This window comes from Dendropsophus ebraccatus, chromosome 11, assembly GCF_027789765.1.
Source record: "Dendropsophus ebraccatus isolate aDenEbr1 chromosome 11, aDenEbr1.pat, whole genome shotgun sequence".
Classification (NCBI taxonomy): Eukaryota; Metazoa; Chordata; class Amphibia; order Anura; family Hylidae; genus Dendropsophus; species Dendropsophus ebraccatus.
Genome location: NC_091464.1, coordinates 78,839,790 through 78,861,442, shown reverse-complemented (window position 1 = coordinate 78,861,442; position 21,653 = coordinate 78,839,790). Strand labels below are relative to the sequence as shown.

General features: G+C 41.7%; 1 protein-coding gene across 2 annotated transcripts in view; it reads left to right on the top strand.

Moving 5' to 3' along the window:
- SCAF4 (SR-related CTD associated factor 4) overlaps positions 1-20,662 on the top strand; it is a 71,389-nt gene extending 50,727 nt beyond the window's left edge. For both annotated transcript variants that reach the window (XM_069946011.1, XM_069946010.1), the window contains one exon: positions 19,182-20,662. In XM_069946011.1, the coding sequence (XP_069802112.1) occupies positions 19,182-20,449 (1,268 nt within the window). In that variant the 3' untranslated portion in view covers positions 20,450-20,662. The remainder of the gene's footprint in view (positions 1-19,181) is intronic.
- Positions 20,663-21,653: the final 991 nt, after the last annotated feature.

Here is a 21,653-nt window from a genome sequence, read left to right as displayed (position 1 = left end):
ATCTGGTATGGATCCTTGGAGACTTCACCATACCTGTGTTTTGCTCTAAGAAGGGCAGCGCAGTTGTCCTTCTGCTTCCATTACTCTTTACTTAGGAAAATATGAATTTTTATTATAACTAACAAATCTATTTAAGCATGAAGTGTGATAGGTGTTTGTATCCCTCTGGGAGTCTCTGAAAAGCAAATGAGTTTGACCTGCTGCCTGTATGAGTGATGGAAACAGGAGAACATCACTAAATCCTGCTTCACACTGTTGCTATGCATTTACCCCTGTGTGATGGATCTTATATCTAGTGATAGATGGAGCAGCAAAAAGAACAGGTATGAATCCTATACTCAATACTTTTATATTTTTATCTAATTGTGTGTAGAGGTTTGTTTGTAAAGTAGCTGGGGAGAAAGCATATGGTAAACATATATTTCCTTGAAATTGTTGCATTACATCAGTCTCTACAGAAGGTTTGCCATGTTTTGTGTATCTGAATCATTGGGATACCAGTGAAAGGGTAGTCTGGCATACCTCCATTATTGCATTAAAGGAGAAGTCTTGTTAATGTAATCTATACTAACCCGTACCCATGCCCCCACAGCATCACCACTCTTGGACCCCGACAGTAATTTGCTCCTGATCCTACAATGTCATGACCCATGCTCAGCCAGTCAGGGGGAGGGACACCCCTGCAGTCACTGACCGTCCGAGTGGACCCCTGGGGGGGGGGATGGGATAATAGCCCTATTTCACGGAACGATTATCGTTCATACTCTCTTCAACGACCGCTCGTTAACTAGCACTTAACGATTTTTTTTTAAGCGAACGATAACACACAATACGAGTGGGAACGTGAACGATATCTGTAGTGTAACAATTTTTTTGCGGTCGTTACATCGTTACATGGTCGTTTAAAACGTGGGGAAATGTAGGTAGACATTTCAAGAACTACTGAAAGATTTTTTATTCAACGAAAAGATTAGCGAATTATTGTTGAAAGACTGTTGAAAAAAAATAGTGAACGACTCAACGACGATTTCGCTGTTGTCGTTCGCTCGTTTTACAGCTATTCCACAGAACGAATATCGTTAACGAGCGGTCGTTTGAACGATTTTATGAACGATAATCGTTCAAAAAGTTCAGTGGAATAGGGCCTTTAGTGTAGATGCTTTATGTTCCTGGATTTTTTTTTTCCCCCAATGTTTCCTTCTGATGGACAATATGTAGTCCACCGCAGACTGTATGGCCTGTTTCCTGAACATGACTGTTTAAAAGTATAGTTTGCAATGCATTTGAGTCCTCTGAAAATATAACCATATGTTTTGACTTTAATAGACCAATTGTAGTCCCATACTTAGTATTAGAGTTGAGCGAATTTACAGATGAAGCAAAGCACTTATCAGCCTGCTGCCTTCTGACTCTGTGCCGCTCCTCCCCAGGTGCTGGGAAAAGCTGGATCCAGTCCTGGGAAACATTTCCCTGCACCCTGGGTATAGTTAAAAGCCAGACTGCTGATGAGCGGATTGCAGAGATAACTTAACAGCTTTGCTACTATAAACTTGCTCATCTGTACTTGCTATGTTTGGTCTGCTTGTTGAGGGACCTGCCATTGTGTATGTCAGAATACCTTTTTGCCTGTATCCTGATTTAGATATAGAATGTATAAATGTTACTTTTATTTTGGTAATTTTCCATCCATAGAGCCCAACGTTCTTTAGTTACAATCGCTGTTCTTGATAGACTTTATTGGTATATTGCCACCTAACAAATACTGTGATTGCAATTAGTTCATAGTTAGAGATGAGCGAACCTGGAGCATGCTCGAGTCCATCCGAACCCGAACTTTCGGCATTTGATTAGCGGTGGCTGCTGAAGTTAGATAAAGCCCTAAGGCTATGTGGAAAACATGGATATAGTCATTGGCTGTATCCATGTTTTCCAGACAACCTTAGAGCTTTATCCAAGTTCAGCAGCCCCAGCTAATCAAATACCGAACGTTCCAAATGCCGGTTCCAAAATGCCACTAATCAAATGCCGAAAGTGCCAAATGCCGGTTCGCTCATCTCTATTCATAGTCCAATCTTAGCCTTGGAATAGATATACATATTATTGATGAGTAGAATTATCTAAAGGGTGCCTGTCACTTGGATGAATTTGTGACATGTCAGAGGCTTTGATTGGTGAGGGTCTGGGTAAGGGGAGCACAGTCTGTGGCCCTTCAGTTACAAAACTACAATTGCCATCATGCCCAGATAGCCAAAGAGTCCCAAGGCATGTTGAAAATTGTAGTTTTCTATTACCAGAGGGCCCCAGGTTGTGCATCCTTGGCCTGGGTGCTGAGACCCCTCTCCCCACCAGTTGCTTAAACGAATGAGCAGGGGCCCACAGCTGAGCTGTGTTTATTGCTGCCTGGCATTGCTTGGCTGTGCTCAGAGATGGATTCAAAGAGCGGTTATATGCTTTCTATAGCTCTGTATCCTGGTCATGCTATGGTTTTTGCCTGGCATCACTTGGCTCTGCTCTAACAGGCACAGGGCTCATCTGTATTTTTAAGCAATCAGTAGGGTTCTTTGCACCTGGAAAGTTCTGATATGTCACTATGTCTCAAGGTTTTCAAAGTGATAGTGATCATTCACTGAGCTAATGCATGAGTATAGTGCATGAGAATAGAATGTTTGGAAAGGTTAATTGAAATGTAACATGTTAAGTTGTAGTTGTGAGTCCGTAAGTGGCGATTGCCCTAAGGGTCCTATTCCACGGGCCGATGGGGGCCGATAATAACTGTAAACGAGTGCCGATCTGCTAGATCGACGATCGTTTACTGGGCCCATTACACGGCCCGATAATCGTTTAACAAGGGCTGCATACACATTGTTACTGATGTCCTTGCAGCCCTCACTTAAACTGCATACATTACCTATCCATGGACCAGGGCTCCTATTGCGGTCCACTTCTCCTCGAGTCCTGCACGCTGCAGCTTCAGATCGGCCCGTCTTAGCCGACAGGCCGCTCAGCCAATCACTTGCCACGGCGGTCCTGGCCAGTGATTGGCTGAGTGGCCTGTCAGCAGAGTCAGGCCGCTCTGAAGCTGCAGCGTGTGGGACCCGGGGAGAAGCGCAAGAGGAGCCCTGGACCATGGATAGGTAATGTATGCACTTTACATATCGCTGGCCGCGCACCGCTATTACACCGCTATATCAATGATCAGCCGATGATCGTTGTGTTTATTACACGGAATGATAATCGGACGGATATGGCCGTTTATCGTTCTGTGTAATGGGGCCCTAAAGGGTGCGTTTACACAGAGATTTATCTGACAGATTTTTTTAAGCCAAAGTCAAGAACAGACTATAAACAGAGAACAAGCCATAGCGGAAAGACTGAGATTTCTCCTCTTTTCTAATCCATTCCTGGCTTTGGCTTAATAATTCTGTCAGATAAATCTCTGTGTAAACGCACCATCAGTTGTAGCTATTCACTTTTTAGTTTAATTTTTTTTTTTTTTTTATATTGGGGCAGCCATTTTGGAGGTGCACACTTGTTAGTATTATGGATTATGGAGTGCAGCTACCTTTCCTAGAGCCCTGGGAGTGACATTCTTAACTATGAGTGATGGTCACAATCCACACTTCATGTTAACATTAAATGTGGGAAACACAGATTTATGAAGTTTACATTTGCATATACATATACACTTTACTTCTAAAGGGAAACTATCAGCAGGTTAGACAAATCTAACCTACTGATATAGTTTGTAGTTATATCCTTAGACTACCACCCCCAAAACACCGATCTGGCCTGTCCCTCTTAATAAGGGGCCTTATAATCCTGCCTCCAGTGATCCAAACTGCCTGATTATACTAAGGATGTAACTACATACCTATGGGAAACGACGCAGAGGATGGAGGTAAGAAACTAGCCTTCAACCTCAGCATTCCATGCACAAAAGGGACATATAAGCAGCTTTGATTCATCTAACCTGCTTAGTAGGTTCCCTTTCAAGTTTGACAAGTGACATTGACTGACAGTGGGCATAGTAACCTGTAGGTAGCCAGTTGGCTTTCATAAGGTTGATTTGAGATGGTAGATCAGATTGTAGTGTAGGAAGGGGAACATGCATAGAGCAACTTGTTAAAGGAGGTAGTCTGGGCAGAACAATAAAATAAGGTGGAATGGGGCTGGTAAAAACTGTGAGGGCTAAGGAATGGCCCGTCCAAAGAAGCGAAGTCTAATTATGATGGCGGGAGCTCCTAAACTTCGTGCTACTGTATTGTGTGTGTGTGTGTATATCACACACATACACACACACAATACAGTAGCACGAAGTTTAGGAGCTCCCGCCATCATAACTAGACTTCGCTTCTTTATACAGTGTGTGTATGTGTGTGTGTGTATATATATATATATATATATATATATATATATATATATATATATATATATATATAATATGAATTTTGCACAGAACATGGGAATGAAGCTTTATACATGCCCCTCCCCTGCCCGCCTACCCTTGAATGAACTTGATGGACCTATATCTTATTTTTAACCATACAACATGTGTACAAGTATGAAATCAAGTGGTTAGATTGGATTTGTAGTGTGTAGGAGAGCTAAATGTTTTAGTGGACATGTTCAGGTGGTTTTGAGAAGAACAAAAATAAGTGTGTGTTATATAAAGGTGAATTGTGGATTTTATTTCACTGAAAAAGGTCTGTTAGAAAAAAGGGAATTTTACAATGTTGTGTTGGTTTTGCATATTATAAAATTATTCCAATTTTGCCAAAACATTCGTTCCTGTTCCTATCTTAAAGGGGTTATCCAGCGCTACAAAAACATGGCCACTTTCTTTCAGAGACAGCCCCACTCTTGTCTCCATTGAAGTGAATGGAGCCTAATTGCAAACCGCACCTGAACTGGAGACTAGTCATGTTGTCTCTTAAAGAAGTGGCCATGTTTTTGTAGCACTGGATAACCCCTTTAAGTTTACACAACTCTGATTGCAGTCACTGCATTTTGCATAAACTCCAGCTATCTCTGTTATCTGTATATAGGTTGGAGGGAGCCAGTAAGCCATGTTTCAGCAAGATAAGATGGAATACCCCTGATGTCTTTAGTCCAGACTGTGTGCTTATCTTTACATTGTGTGAATATAGCCTAATAGTCAACATCCAATCATAATGTGATGAATAGCATAGAACTACTGTCAAGTGAAACTTTCTTTGAAGATGGTAAAAGGGTGTTTTTAAGCAGCTTGTAATAAGCTTAGGACAAATTGATGTTTAAAATGATATCCCCCCCATTCCCTGCACAGTCTTTCAACTGGGCACCTTCATTTGGATCAGGTCACACTTTTGTGCATAGGAGAAATGGTGCCTTTGATTGTCACACTCTGAGGCCTTATACACATGGTCCGTGTTTTACGGACGGCTGTCAGCAGCCAGGGACCGCAGCAATTAGGCAGCTTAGGCCAATTGCCACACTGGCTAATTAGCCATTTAAACAGCAGCATTTAGATGGATTAAAAAAGCCATCACCTGGGGCCACAAGTTTAAATCAGCTCCCCCCCTTAAAGAGAGAGAAAACATATTTGCTATCGCCGTGTACTTAATCGCCCAAGCTAAATTATTGCATTCCTGATATGGTAAATAGTGTAAGCGCAAAAACCCGCTAAAGTGCAAAATCGCATCAATTTCAGAAAATTTGTAATAAATCAAAAAGTCATACGCAAAGTATAGATCATGGCACAAAAAATTACTCCTCACACAGCCCCATAGACCAAAACATAAAAGCATTAGAAGGATGGGAATAGAGTAATTATAAAACATATTTCTAGTATAAGTACACTGATCTCTCATTGAGATATATGCAGTATAGTTATACAGCATAGATCCATGAGATAGGCACTCTATTGTTTTCGGCTGCTGCAGCAGAAAGCAATCGAGTGCCGAGCCGGGATCAGCGGCATTACGGCGCAGACCCCGGCCAGTGACTGACATGGGGATCGCTCCTCCACGGCGACGTCGCGAGGGGGCAATCCCCCAAGTAGACACCAGGTAACAGGCTGCAAGTAGTAGTCAGATGCAGCTGTGAACTATGACAGCTGCATCTGAATACTTAATTAGCGGGCACGGCGATTGGACCGTGCCCGCTAATAGCCGTGGTCCCAGGCTACAAGCGGCACCCGAGACCGCGGCACGGCCCCACTTTAAAGTCCCCTAGGCGACCCAGGACGTACAAGTACGCCCAGTTTCGTCTAAGGGTTAAAGGAATCAAATAAAAGTTATACAAGTTACATATCATTGTAATCCTACTGACTTGAGAAACATAGATAACATGTTACTTTTACTACAGGGTCAATGTAAAAAAAAAAAAAAACTTTTTTTTTTTTTTTTCCAATTTCAATGTGCAAATAATTTTTCCCAGTTTTGCTGTATGTTTTATGGAAAAATTTAAATTAAAAAAATTTATCTGCCATTGGTGTCGCAGAAAATAAGGGCTCGTGTGGGTCTGTAGGTAGGGTCTTTCAAACACGAGGACAACAAAAGTGCATAAACAGAAAATGGCTAAGGAGGGAAGGGGTTAAGGTGTTCCTGTCATTTTACAAAACCCTTGGCATGTCAGGGGTTAAAGCAGCATTCTGGAAAAATTTTGTCCAGTTATCAACAAGAAAAGATGAGATAAAACATGCCAACTCAAACTTACGGTTTGTGGTCACAGCACATATAGATATATCTATCTGTATACTGTACAATCACAAAAATCCCTGACTAGTGCAAGGTACGGCTATAGACGAAGGGTCCATTTACACAGAAAGATTCTGACTGATTATCTGCCAAAGATTTAAAGCCAAAGCCAGGAATGGATTTGAGAAGGGGCTTTCCTTTATGACCTGATCTGTTTATAGTCCGTTTCTGGCTTTGGCTTCAAATCTTTCTCATATAATATGTGAGATAATCTTTCTATGTAAATGGACCCATAGTCTATCAATTTGCAGTAAAGATCTGTCTGGCAGGTGCTTAGTGATGGGCTACAGCTGGTATGTGGCAGTCCAATCTTAACAGGTCCTATGGTGGAGACATTGACACGACCTGAGTTTCTTAAAACACCTAAAATGAAACAATGGCCAGAAAAGTACTTGTGCAAAGAGAGCTCGCAAGTTATCCAGAGTTACACGTCGTATCTCTGCCCTAACGGAGCAAGGATTAAAAGAGGAGGCCTGAACAAAGGGAAAAGAAGGTAAGCTCTTCTGGGAGTCACTTCAAGACTACAACATGTAAAATAATGTATAATGGGATTTCACCCCCCGCCCCCCGCTGCTTACTAAAAAAGGGGGTGGGGGAATCTGCTGTGAAACTCCACAACAAAAATCTATATTTTGCAGTTTTAGAAATTTGCACAAAGGGCCATTTCCCACAAAGAAAATCTTGCAGAATGTAAATATTTTACCTTAGAGGCTAGCTGTCCTGTGTGACTTTACCTGAAGTGTACATCAAAAAAGCTGTTCTATTTTATGTTTGAGATTATCTTAGTCTCCTCTTGCTCTCCTCTCAATAGTGTGTGTATACATTATATATATATATATATATATATATATATATATATATACATATATATTATATAAACTTTCATTAATGGGGTAGGACTTAAGTTTTGGCTTTACTTATTTGTTTTATTTGGATATCACCTTGTGTATGGCTCTCCCTTAGTGAGAGTCTGACTACTGGGACCCCATCGGTCATGAGAACAGGGGTTTTTAATAGATTAGTGGTCACACACCTGCACTGCCACTCCATTCAACTCTATAAGCCGAATAAAGATGATTTGCAACTGGCAATTCCTACCATTCCTGAAGATAGGCGACTAGTGTCCATAATGGAAAAATCCTTTACAGGGGCTGCATTTTTATATTCAATGCATTGTGCACTCACATATCCAGTATATTTTACTTTGGCTGTTATGTTGGTGTGAATTTAGACGTTTATTTCCCTTACTACCCAGAATAAATAGGTAGCATTACTAGGATCATTTTGTTGGGATAAGTTTTGGTGGTCTGTTTATGAAAGTAAGCTGTTAGGTCTTTACCAAACTTGTTCTTATAAATATATATATTTATATCTATTTTTTTTTATAAGTACACCTGACAACTAGCTTTTCATTATTCTACTGGTGAAATGGTGGCTGGTCATTTGATGTAGTTGCATTCTCGAGTACAGTCTAATGTAAGTTTAGAAGCCTTTATTTTACCGTAGCCCCTCAAGTTACAATATTAGTTGGTTCTAGGATGACAATTGTATCTTGAGACCAAAACGCTTTGAAAAACTAGTAATTGGTTCTGAAGCCCCAAAATTTTAGTTTTTCACTCCTTGCATTCTAAAATTCTTTGAGGCAAAAATACATTTTTGGTTGTTTAGGGGGCTTTCATTTTTATGTAATGCAATTTAAAGGGGTACTCCAGCGGGGGGGGGGCTATTTTGGGATTCGGCCGGGGAGAAGATGGCTGAGAGAAAAGACATCCACTCACCTCCCCGGATCCAGCGGCGGGTCCCGCATCGCGGCGCTCCGGTACCCGGCCACTTCTTGATGTCTGACACGGGCTCGAGACATGACTTCTCAAGTCCGCTCAGCCAGTCAGTGACAGAGGCGGGATCTGAGGGGACTTGAAACGGCTCCCGCCTCTGTCACTGACTGTCTGAGGGGACTTGAGACGTCACATCTCGAGCCTGCATTAGACACCAGGAAGCGGCCGGGGACCGGAGCGCCGCGATACGGGACCTGCCGCTGGATCCAGGGTGGTGAGTGGTCGTCTTTTCCTTCAGCCATCTTCTCCCCGGCCAGATCCCAAAATAGCCCCCCGCTGGAGTACTCCTTTAAGGTTAAACTGACAATATCTTCATTCTCTGGGTTGCAACGACAGCCAATTTTATATAGGTTTTGTTTTTCAACCTAAAGAAAAAAAAAACTTTACAAAAATGAATAGGGATGAAATATTAGTCAATCACTACATGCACTTTATGAACACTGTAAAATGGCCACTTTTATTGGTCAATCATCTTTTTATTCACATGTGCCACATACAGTATTGTATGTTGAGTCTGATCTCAAGTTATGATGGTCCAGAAAGGACAATTGTATGTTGAAAATACTGTAACCTGAGGCCATTGTAAGTTGAAGGACTACTGTAGTATTAAAAGTTTGCATATTGCAGATTGTACTCAACTAGGAACATTTGACACAAAGAGGAATATTACGAATTTCAGTGATTTTAATTAGGAATCGGTCATCTCTGTAATAAACCATTAATCCGGGATGGTGCCTAGTGGCTTTTCCCACCACACCAGCCTTGATTGACATCTGTGTTTTGTTACTTATCAATCAAGGCCAACAGGGCCGAGGACACTACTGTTATCTTTTGTCTTCTAGCCAGCATTGGCCATTGCAGTCACTTTCATATTACAATCAGCTTATGTCTCTACTGGATTGATCTTACAGGTCTTTGAATGCTGTGATATTGTTTTGCTATAGTTATCACTATAAAAAATCAGCTACAGGACATGTGGCTGCAAAATACAGAACAAAAAGGAAAGAGATCGGGGTAAAGCTTATATTTTGGGGACCACATTTTTACTTACCACTGGGGTTTCAGCTCATAGACTGTTGTATACCTGTATCCTCTGGGGCATTCTCTACATTTGACAAGTGTGTATTGGTGTTTATTTGCATCTACATAGCATGACCTCACTCACTCTATGTCCTATTAACATGACATGGAGAATTAACACTTGGAAGGACTATCACTTTTTCCCTTGGATCCTCTGGCACATGCCCCATGCAACCTCTCCTTTTGGACATGACAGTGGTAAGAAGTTGAAGTTCTGTCTTAGCAGAGCATCTTACGGTTGTTGGTAAGGTGTGTGTGATTTTAAGGTGTTTGGATGTTTTTCTGCAAGAAATCTAAAACAAAACCACACTGTTTTAAACTCCCGAGAACAAGTAAAATCTAAGAAATTTAGGCTGCACAACACTTCACTTAACATTTCATGTGTACATTCAACTATTTATTAAGCAACACTGTGTAATGGATGGTTCCATATCCAATGACCGAACAGGTAATTACTTAACTGAGGTACTAGAGGCCATGGGTTTGTTGTGGGATTTTTTTGTGCTGATCTTTACATCAGGAAAAACACTACATGCAAGTTTGATTTAGGCCCCATTCACACGTCAGCGTCAGTTTTTCCTGTCAGGAAATCCTGATCAGGAGGCCTGAACAGGCTTCAGGAAACCATCAGGAATGCATCAGGATTTCCTGACAGTGATCAGTTTTTATGTTTAGAAAACCATCAGTAGTATCTTTAGGATTTCCTGAAGAGCATTAGGAAAGCATCCAGATTTCCTGATGCGCATCAGGAAAGCGTCAGCGTCTATGGGGGCACCCGTTCAGGAAATCCTGATGAAAATAGGACTGTTTCTAGAGTTTCCTGACCCATTTTCCTGAACGGAGACCCTTCAAGAAAAATCCTGAAGGCTGTCAGTGTTCAATGCAACCCTATGGGTCAGGAAATCCTGACAGGAATTCCTGATAAGAAAAACAGACAGATTTTCCTGAAGTGTGAAGGGGGCCTTACTGTGTATTCACACCTTGGACAAGTGTCTACCCATTCCAGTAATTCTCTGAAAGTCATCTTAGTGTAAATCTTTTATATTAGATGTACTGTTTTGAGTTAAGTAAATACTGCTAACACAAAGTCCTACAAAAGACAGAAAGCTACAATTAGATATAACAGTTTAGGCTGTTACCACATTTGCAATTTTAAATAAACATGGACCCCAAAATCCATGCTGGACGGGGCTTTGAATGTGTGTCGCCACACATAGAGCATGAATTGGTGGTTGGTGATGCACACACGCAGCCCACCACTTGGTTTTCAGCATCCTCATTCTCAAGATTGCAGGGTTAGTTTTATGTTCTATCCTGTGGATACGGCACAACTTGTCCAGATGGAAATATCCCCTTTAAGCCTGGTACGGCTGTGTTTACACATGATAAAATTGTGGCAAAAATTGTTTTTTTTTTTACTCCTTTACCAATATGCAGTAATATAGCACCATTATGTGACTATTTGCATCGGCTGGATAAGGCTATGCTTGTATTGCTGGAAGGCTCACACCCCAAGATGATCTAACACTTATGCACTTATGCACATTTCTCTAAGGGGCCTATTCCATGGAGCGATAATCGGCCAGATTCGGCTGATTATCGCTCCGTGGAATAGAGAGAACGATCAGCCGATCGTGTTATTGGCTGATCGTTCATTTAGGTTCAAACCTAAAATTGTCACTTGCGCATCGCTACGTGGAATAGCGGCGGGCGACCAACGATTTGAAAATATCATACTTTACCTTACCAGGCTGCAGGTCTTCTCCTTCTCCCGGTCCCGTGCCGCAGCATCAGCTTCGGCACGGCCTGTCTAAGCTGACAGACCGCTCAGCCAATCACTGGCCGGAACCGCCGCGGCCAGTGATTGGCTGAGCGGTCTGTCAGTTTACAAAGGTCACTCCAAAGCTGCTGCGGCGCGGGACTGGGAGAAGGAGAAGTCCAATGAATCAAACGATACCAGAAATTGCATAAATAGCTGCTTTACTTTCCAAGCACGGATATTGCAAACAACTCTTTTAGTTTTAGTTTTTTAGTTTTCACTAAAGTGCATTGTTCAGACAATACGTTTCAGTGTTAAGGCGGCACAGTCTCTCTTTATCGCTCAGCCGAGCTTCTCCTGGGACATCCAGCCGAAGTTGATCAGCGTCAGCCGATGCTGCTGGTCTGCGACGTTTCAAGAACTAAATCTCTTTGACAAGCTCTTGAGAAAGAGATTTAGTTCTCAAAGCGTCGCAGACCAGCAGCGTCAGCTGACGCTGATCACCCTCGGCTGGATGTCCCAGGAGAAGCTCGGCTGAGCGATAAAGTATGATGTCCTGTGCTCACATAAGAACCCCATTCAGATGACTGATGCTGATTGTCAGTCGCAAAGGTTTGTGCCACAAATCTGCCACTTGAATATACCCCAAGGATTGTCTGCTGTAGTCAGTAACTCCTGCCGTAACAGGTAAACCAAGAACTTGTAAAGAACATGAAACTAGATGAAAAGGGTGATATTTTTCTATTGTCAATACCAGTGTCAGGAGCTACGCAAAGGATATACTGGTATATAAACCTATAACCTATGAAATGTATACAATTAGAACAATGTATTACATGCACTACACAAAATGGAAGCTTTTAGCTATAGAGCGGTGCTCTCCAACTGTTGCATCTCTCCCATCATAGCCTTACACTGCTAGGGCGGGTTCAGACTACGGAATTCTCGCGGATAAATTCCACCAAATTCCGTAGCCTGTACGCGCTCACAGCCGCGCGCCTCTCCGCCCGTGCCATAGACACCATTCTATGCACAGGCGGATTGCGCATTCCGCCAAAAGAATTGACACGTTAATTCTTTCGGCGGATAGCGGAATCAGCCGGCCCATAGAATGGTGCTAAGGGCAGTGAGAGGAAGTAATCATTTTATTAATGAACGTAAAGGGGTGGTATCCCAAAAAAACTAGGTCTGTACTGATGTGTTTTGTGAATTTAAACATATTGGGGGAGATTTATCAAAGGGTGTAAAATTTAGACTGGCGCAAACTGCCCACAGCAACCAATCACAGCTCAGCTTTCATCTCTGGTAAAATGAAGGAGGAGCTGTGATTGGTTGCTTGAGCCAGTTTGCACCAGTCTAAATTATACACCCTTTTATAAATCTCCCCCATTATGTTCAAGCATTTCTTAAATTGTATCATTTGAGAAATATAGACCCATTATTCCCCTATGTGCTGCTTTGTTTTAAAAACCTGTTGCCCTTTGTTACAGCCCACCAGGCATCCACTATGTAGGGTCACTCATGCGCAGTTAAAGGAGAAGTCTGGCAAAAAAATTTATTAAAGTGTTGTATTGCTCCCCCAAAGTTATACTAATCACCAATATACACTTATTACAGGAAATGCTTATAAAGTGCTTTTTTCTCTGCACTTACTACTGCATCAAGGCTTCACTTTCTGGATAACATAGTGATGTCACTTCCTGAATAACATGGTGATGTCACTTCCTGGATAACATGGTGATGTCACTTCCTGGATAACATGGTGATGTCACTTCCTGGATAACATGGTGATGTCACTTCCTGGATAACATGGTGATGTCACTTCCTGGATAACATGGTGATGTCACTTCCTGGATAACAGTGATGTCACTTCCTGGATAACATGGCGATGTCACGACTTGACTCCCAGAGCTGTGCGGGCTGTGGCTGCTGGAGAGGATGGCGGCAGAGGGACACGGCACTTGAGGGACACTGAGCATCCCTCTGCCATCATCTTCTCATCACCATGTTATCCAGGAAGTGACATCACCATTTTATCCAGGAAGTGACATCACCATGTTATCCAGGAAGTGACATCACCATGTTATCCAGGAAGTGAACCCTTGATGCAGTAGTAAGTGCAGGGAAAAAAAAACACTTTATATGCATTTCCCATAATAAGTGTATATTGGGGATTTGTATAACTTTTGGGGGGCAATATAACACTTTAAAGAAAATTGCCAGACTTCTCCTTTAAGTTGAAGTCGCTTGATCTGTCCTGTTTTGGCAGTTTATGTTTACTTCATGTACAACCAAGAGGGATTGTGGAAAGTGTCTGCACTGTTGCATGGCACAGTCACAGTTCAGAGGGGAAAACAGGAAGTGAATAAAGCCATGGGAGAGAAAAACAGTAAAATAATGTTACTTTACTAAAAACAGCAAATTTGATCACCTTTACATATATCTATGTGGTAAACATTTAACTTTTACCTTCTTTGCCTCATGACACACCCTGTTTAACCACCCTTGGTAGATAGTAGAGATGAAGAAACCTTGAGCATGCTATGGTTCACCCAAGCATTCAGCATTTGACTCCTGGTGCCTGGAGAAGTTGGATGCAGCACTACGGGCCCAGGCAGCAGGAATCAAATGCCAGATGCTCAGACGAACCCTAGTGTGCTTGAGGTCCGCTCATCTCTAGTTGATTTATTGTACCATTTTTACCTTCATAAATTTACAGAAACCCTGCAAAGCTGTCCTCACACATTAGCGGAGGGTTATTTACACTCATTGACAATATAGTATGTAGAACAATTGTGTTTTTTTTTTTTTTTCTTTCTTTATTCATTGTTCATTGAAACCTTTCCAGATAACTGGCCAATCGTTCTTGCGATCAGTCAAACCCCTCAACATGCATGGTTTGTTGGCAGCATGGTCCCTGTTTACATGTGAAGTGCTGCCCACAAAAGATCATTTTTATGTCTGGAATAAAGATTTGATAACTGGGAGGACCACATAAGCCATTAATCAGTAATGAACGTTTACCTGGTGCTACGCACCTGTAGGCATTCTGATGCAGAATCTAAAGATACAATTTCTTTCTGATCCATTGCCCATTTCCTTCCCCAGCCGGTTAGTGCACTGGCCTGTTGTCTATCCACCAGCTGCTATATGCATGTATGCCTGAAGTAGTGACATCCTCCCTCAACCCAATTTCCCATGCTTCTGCAGTAACCACATATGGGATCTTGGGCCAGATGAAGAAGACATCACTACTTTATGCATATGCAGAAGACTGGTGGGACACTACTGAAGGAGCAGAGAATGCCCCCAAGATCTCAATTAAATATATATGTATTTTTAAAACAAATGTTGGGTCAGCCAACCAACTGCGCCATGATTGACCGATTAATTTTTTATGTATGCTAGAGAGAAAGATCAGCAGTAGAGATGAACAAACCGGGTTCGAGTCCATCCAAACCCGAACGAGAGGCATTTGATTAGCGATGGCTGCTGAACTTGAATAAAGCCCTAAGGCTATGTGGAAACCATGGATATAGTCATTGGCTGTATCCTTGTTTTCCAGACAACCTTAAAACTTTATCCAAGTTCAGCAGCCCCAGCTAATCAAAAGCCGAAAGTTCGGGTTCGGATTGACTCGAACCTGAACTCGGTTCGCTCATCTCTAGTCAGCAGCACTGTATAGATATCAGTATAAGCATCCACAGCATACCTTTGTCTGTGTTTAGGGGAAAAAACTGCCCAATCTGTCAGCCCCCAATTGCATTTTGAGCTGGTGCCGCTATTACTGGGTAGATGTTAAATAAGCATTCAGAACATACCAGTGTTGCCTGTGTCCCATTTTTAATTTTCATTCAAAAAATTACTCTATTTGGGCTGTGGATAGTGTCAAGGGGGTGGGGTCTTTTATTCCTTGGACCCTAGCGCTATTACGCCTCACTGTGGACAATATTGAATATGCAAAAAGAAAAATTAAATAGTGGTAATAGCCTTAATGCAGTCATCTGAGCTCCAGTTGGTGTAATTTTGCTATGTTGTGCTAAATAACTGTAGTGAATGTAGAGTGTTATCACAATTTTACTAGCCCCTTTTCCTTAACCAAGGGATGGGCAACCTTTGGCCCTCCAGTTGTTGCACCACTACAATTCTACCACAACTACAAAGCTTAGCTTTGGCTGTCCAGGCATGATGGGAATTATAGTTTTACAACAGCCGGAGGGACATGAATTTGACATTTGTGCCTTTAAAAAAAAAAAAAAAAAAATCCAAGTCAATATGAGACATTACTGTATTAGTGCATGCCCTAAGGAGCCTAGCACATAGATTTAGGTAACCCTGAAGTGTTTATCACCAGCTCTAGGGATGCACTAGACATTACAGAGTATACAGTTTTTCCTAGAGTTTACTTCTGTCATTCATCTGTCTGTCTCCCCCAGTAATCAAAGCCAGCCGTACTGATTACGGGTATGTAGTACGGAATTCATAGGGACGTTTCCAGTGAAAGAGGCTGTCTAGTCACGCTATGTCACATGGATCAGGCTGCCCTAGGCTGATGAATAAAATATATACTCCAAGTACAAGTATACAGTGCAGTCCTAGAATGATTGAAGCATTTTTTAACATTACCAGTATTAAGAAAAACTGCTTTTTTTCCCAAAACAATGCCAAACCCTTTAGGTTGTGTGATATTACATACCTACTTCACTTGAACTGAGCTGCAATACTACGCACAAACTGAGGACAAGAGTGGTGCTGTTAAATAACCAGGGTGACCTTTTTAATGTGAACATTAATATTACTTTCTCCTTGTATTGTCCGTGTAGGGTGTGTTCTTTTATTAAAGAAACCGTTAATTGTAAATAATGGCCAGGAAAGCCTCAATAGGCAAATAAAGTCTCTACGAAGACAATCTCAGAAACTGAGAGTAATAGGAGATTCATACAGAGAATGGGGGGGGGGTAGTGTCACTCTCTTGTATCTAGGCCTCCAGCAGTATAACATAGCTGTAAATTAATCTCTCCCTATAATTAGGAGCCGACTCTGCAGGCTCTGTGCCAGTCTTCACAGTAAAGAAGGAATGATCAGCCAATTGTGCTTCATTGGCTAATCACATGTAGTGACACAAACAAAAAAGCTTAGAATTGAAGCCTGAATTAAACAATGTCTTAGGATAGGCTGTCAATATCCGATCAGTGGGGTCCCACTCCTGGCACCTGCGCCGATTAGCTCACACAAATACTGCAGCCTCCTTACGTCTACTAGGCACAGCTCCATACATTTTGGTTGTGACTACCTATATCACAACTCATCTAGGAGTTAAAACCCCCCACCCATCTGATATTTATTGTTTATTCTAAGGATAGGTGTATATATATATCCAGAAATCCCCTTAAGATACAGAGAATATACTCTGCCTTCCTTCATTGATTAACCTTAGGGGCATTCACACGTTACATAGTCTGTAAATACGGACATTGTGCTACGGACCGGAAATCATTATGATGCCGGTAGCTCCGAAACTGGTTACACCTTATGCTCTACACTCTAGCCGGGATTTAGCTACTCCTGCAACAATCCTTTCCCCTCATTTGTGAGGAGTTAGAAGAAGGTGCATTGGGAGGATTATAGATTTGGCTGAATTCCTGACTAGAGTGTACACATGAACAGGAAATCTTACAGGATGTACACCATACAGAAGGGTGTGCAAATGAAGACAACATAGCACAGCACAACATTTGCATAAAAACAGAAAAGCAAGACACCAGAAAGATAGTAAAAAAATTTTTATTTAACAACATCCAAACTTAAGAAATGAGTATCTTGTGTTGAACCATCTTAAAGTGGTTGTCCAAAGTTGAAACCCAATTCAAAGAACTAATGTGTTATTTTTACTGAAAAAATATACATGCCAGGCTGAATATACGTGTTTAAGTAGTAGGACCCTGCTGGACCCTTATGGCTACTTATCCCATGTAGGGAATATTGGGCTTGTTTGTTGTCTAGTTAAGCAGTAGGACATATAGGGGGAGATTTATCAAACATGGTGTAAAGTGAAACTGGCTCAGTTGCCCCTAGCAACTAATCAGATTCCACCTTTCATTTTCCAAAGAGTCTGTGAGGAATGAAAGGTGGAATCTGATTGGTTGCTAGGGGCAACTGAGCCAGTTTCACTTTACACAATGTTTGATAAATCTCCCCCATAGTGTATTTTACCTTCACCAAAAGTATATTTGCAATGTTAGGGTACGTCCACATCAGTAAAGTAGTAAAGAGAGCTGAAAGCACTCACCGCTCAGATGCAAGATTTCTTTATTTAATTGTAGGTAAAAACATGGAGGTATGTCCTGCGGGACGGCAGATGCCACACTCCTACACAAACAACATACTTATGACGGCCATTTCGCGTGCATGCGCGCTTCCTCATGCGCGCATGCGCGGGAAATGGCCGTCATGGGTATGTTGTTTGTGTAGGAGTGTGGCATCTGCCGTCCCGCAGGACATACCTCCATGTTTTTACCTACAATTAAATAAAGAAATCTTGCATCTGAGCGGTGAGTGCTTTCAGCTCTCTTTACTACATTGTTGCTTTTGCTATACCTGTTATATGAAGTGCACCCCGACGCAAGTTGTTTTATGCTAGTCCGGATTACCTATCCAAGGTCCAAGTGATTAGAAGTAGTGCCGGTGATTTCTCCAATAGACTGCACATCAGTAAAGTGGCGTACACAGCATATATGTACATAGAAAAATCAGCAAAATGGTATACTCTTTCCCGCCATAGAGGCAAGTAGACAGATTGTGTTTTTGTTTTTTTTTTTGTATCTACTTTTGGTCTACGTCATTCATCCCAGGTCCACATTTTATTTGTTGGAGACTCTGTCCAACATATAATATATATGCTGCAGTGAAGCAGACCAAAGCTGCCTTACAATGCAACATACCCTAATATTGTAAATGTGTATACATTGTTTCATACTGTGAGGCTGAACTGTTCGGGTCACTTCAGAAATACTTGAGTATGGCAGCAATTGTTATCAGGCTTCTGCTGTACCATCGATAAAATGCAATGAATATATTTGATCTTTAAGAAAAAGAACTGCTATAAAAGCCTCATAATTAGAGATGAGCACATATAAAGCATGCTCTGTTCAGTCATTCAGCATTTGATTACCGGTGGCTGAAAATGCATGCAGCACCAAGGAGTCTGGGAAACATAGATACAACCTGGGCTTATGTGTGTGTGCATATTTTCCAGGCAGCCTTAACGCAGCATCCAGCTTCTTAAGCCGTGGCTATTCAAATGTTGAACGATCGAACAGAGCATGCTCAAGTTGTGCTCATCTCTACTCATATACTCAAAACTGTTTGCATAATAGCTCCTGTCTAGAATTGGTGTACAGGTCAGTGCTTTTTCCTAAAATCACTACATGTTTGGATATAGCTCTGCCCACCCTGCTGTTGACAGTGCTATTAAGCGTCTGGATTTTACATTAAACAAACATTAGGAATGCCTGTCCATTCAACTGGTAATCCTTCATATATGTCTGCATTATAGTACGATGACCCATGTGCAAACAGTGGACATAAAGCATGAATGAATCTAAAGGGCCCATAGGCTGCAGAGATGAATTTGCTGAGGTGTCTGGTTTAGAGAGAATTTTCTAACGTAGATTTTTGCTGTTTGACATTTTGTGTCAAAAATCTTAATTTTCTAGGTAGTGCATTTTTGTATATGTGGAATCTTACAATCATTTTTTATTTCCATTGCAGGTGCTTCGCAGGGAGGACCTCCCCAAGGACTCCAGACAGGTGCTCCACTAGGCTCAAACCAGGGACCTCCTGGCCCACCCCATGGGCCTCCAAACGCATCTCAAGGTCCACCTCAAGGCCCTCCACAAAGTTCTTCAGGTTCATCACAGGGATCATCCCAAGGACCTCCAATGCAGTCCCACTCTCCTCAGAACCCTGGACCACCCCAGGGACCATCAGCGGGAACACCGCAAGGTCCTGTAATTGGATTGCAGAGTCCATCAACTGGTCTTCTGGGAGCAAGACCAGGACTTATACCACTGCAAAGACCTCCTGGAGTACCCACACCTCACATGCAAAGGTTTCCTGGAATGCCACATAGACCAATGCTGCCACATTTGGCACACAGAGGTCCTCCTCCTGGGCCAGGTGGTTATGGAATGCCACCACCACATGGGATGAGAGGTCCTTATCCACCTCAGGGCCACTTTGGAAGGCAGGGAGGACATGGGATGCCAGAAGAAGGAAGACCATTTAGGGGTGATAGGCGAGGATTTAATCCTGAGAGACTTGGGTTTAATCCTGATAGGGGTGATAGGCATGGATTTAATCCTGATAGAAATGAAAGAGCTCGATTTAATTCGGAGACAGATGATGTATTTAATCCTGAAATGGAGGAGGGGCCCATGTTTAATCAAGAGATAGATGAGGGTGAAGAATTTAATTCTGAAATGGAAGAGGAGCAAGGATTCAAGCCAGAAAGACCAGGTTTTAACCCTGTTAGGCAAGGTATCCGCCCCGAGAGGCCAGGTTTTCATCCTGACAGACAGGGCTTTAATCCAGAAAGGCAAGGTTTCCATCCTGATAGAAATGATCGCCAAGGATTTATTCCTCCTGAAAGAGAAAGGTTTGGTAGGAGGTCTTTTGGGAACCGTAATGAAGATGAGCGAGAACATTTTGGTAGTCGATTTGATGATCGGGATCACGAGCGACCAGGGCGTGGTAGAAGAAGCTGGGGCAGAGGAAGTCCTGACCGTGATAGGCATAGGGACAGTGAGGAGAGAAATAGGTGGCCAATAGGGCGAGAAAGAGAGCCTAGAAGAGTTCTTCTTGATTTCCCTGACAGTCGAAAGCCAGGTATGAATGAGAACCATGAGCCCGTTAGTGGTAAACCCGAAAATCCAGAAAAAGAGAAATCTGAACCTAAAGAGCAAAAACCTACTGAGGAGAAGACCTCTAAAATGTCACCATCTTCTGACCCAGCAAAAAAGGAAGCTGGATCTACATAAGAAGCTGCACGCTTGGACTTAACTAGGGTTGGGTGGGATTTAACTCATGTTGTGTAGAGCTTCAGAGTTGTACAAAATGCTGTAAAATATTTGCTTCTGCCGTATGCCATCCTGTTATAGGTTCTTGAGGATTGTAAACTAATTGGCTTTCCTTCTACTTAAATGGTTACGAAAAGCTCCAACATGTTATTAAAAAAAAAATCAAGCCTCATATGTTTTTGCTGTAGCTTTTTAAATATCTTTAAAAGTTTTTTTGTTTTAATGGAGCAAGCACCTTTAAGACGTTGAAAACATTAGGGGTGTGTTTATAATAAACTCTATTTTCGTAACAAATTTTGTGTAATTCTTAGTTTTGGGATAAGAGAAATGACTAGGACATTACCATTATACAAGAAGGTTGGACCTTGTTTATTAACACTGTTTACCAGAAACTGTGGCCAGAAATTACTTGTTTAGTGAAGTTTGTATTTAGAAAATCTATAACTTCTGATGAAGCTTTATAAAGAAAATTTTGTGAATGTGTTGCCTAGAATTTTTTTTTTACAATTTAGGGACAGTTACTAAATAATTCTATTCATAGTAATCTGCTTATATTTTTTATATATCCATTTTAGTACATTATTATGGAGGCTGCCATCTTGCCTGAGCTGTTTTACGGCATTTAGAGATACTGTACAACAAGCCTCATTGATATAGGAAAATGGACCTTAGGGGATTCTATTGGCTTTGATGGGAGAGGTTCCTAGATATGCTCTGTGACCTGGGCAGAGGTCACTGTGCAGGGAGGGTAGCTGTGACTATCTACTATTGTCAATGGTGGGCTTTTAGTTTTCTCCATATTGGTATCTCATTTCATTGTAATCCTACCTTATTTCTACAGGACAGGGATTGTCAGATTATTTTCAGGCTTAGTGGCCATACTAAAAATTGCACAGTTTTTTGATCATTCTATAATATAAATAGGAAAAAAAGGTAAAGAAAAGGCAAAAATATTGAAATTTGCATTTTTATATTTAATGGTCTCTGTCGTTTCATATAACTTCCCTCAATATGATTGCTAACATTTTTGTTAATTGCTTAAAGGGGTTATCTAGGCTTAGAAAAACATGTCCGCGTTCTTCCAGAAATAGCACCTACCTTGTCCTCAGTTTGGGGTTGTGCGGCTCAGTTCCATTGAAGTAAATAAAACTGAATTGTAATATTG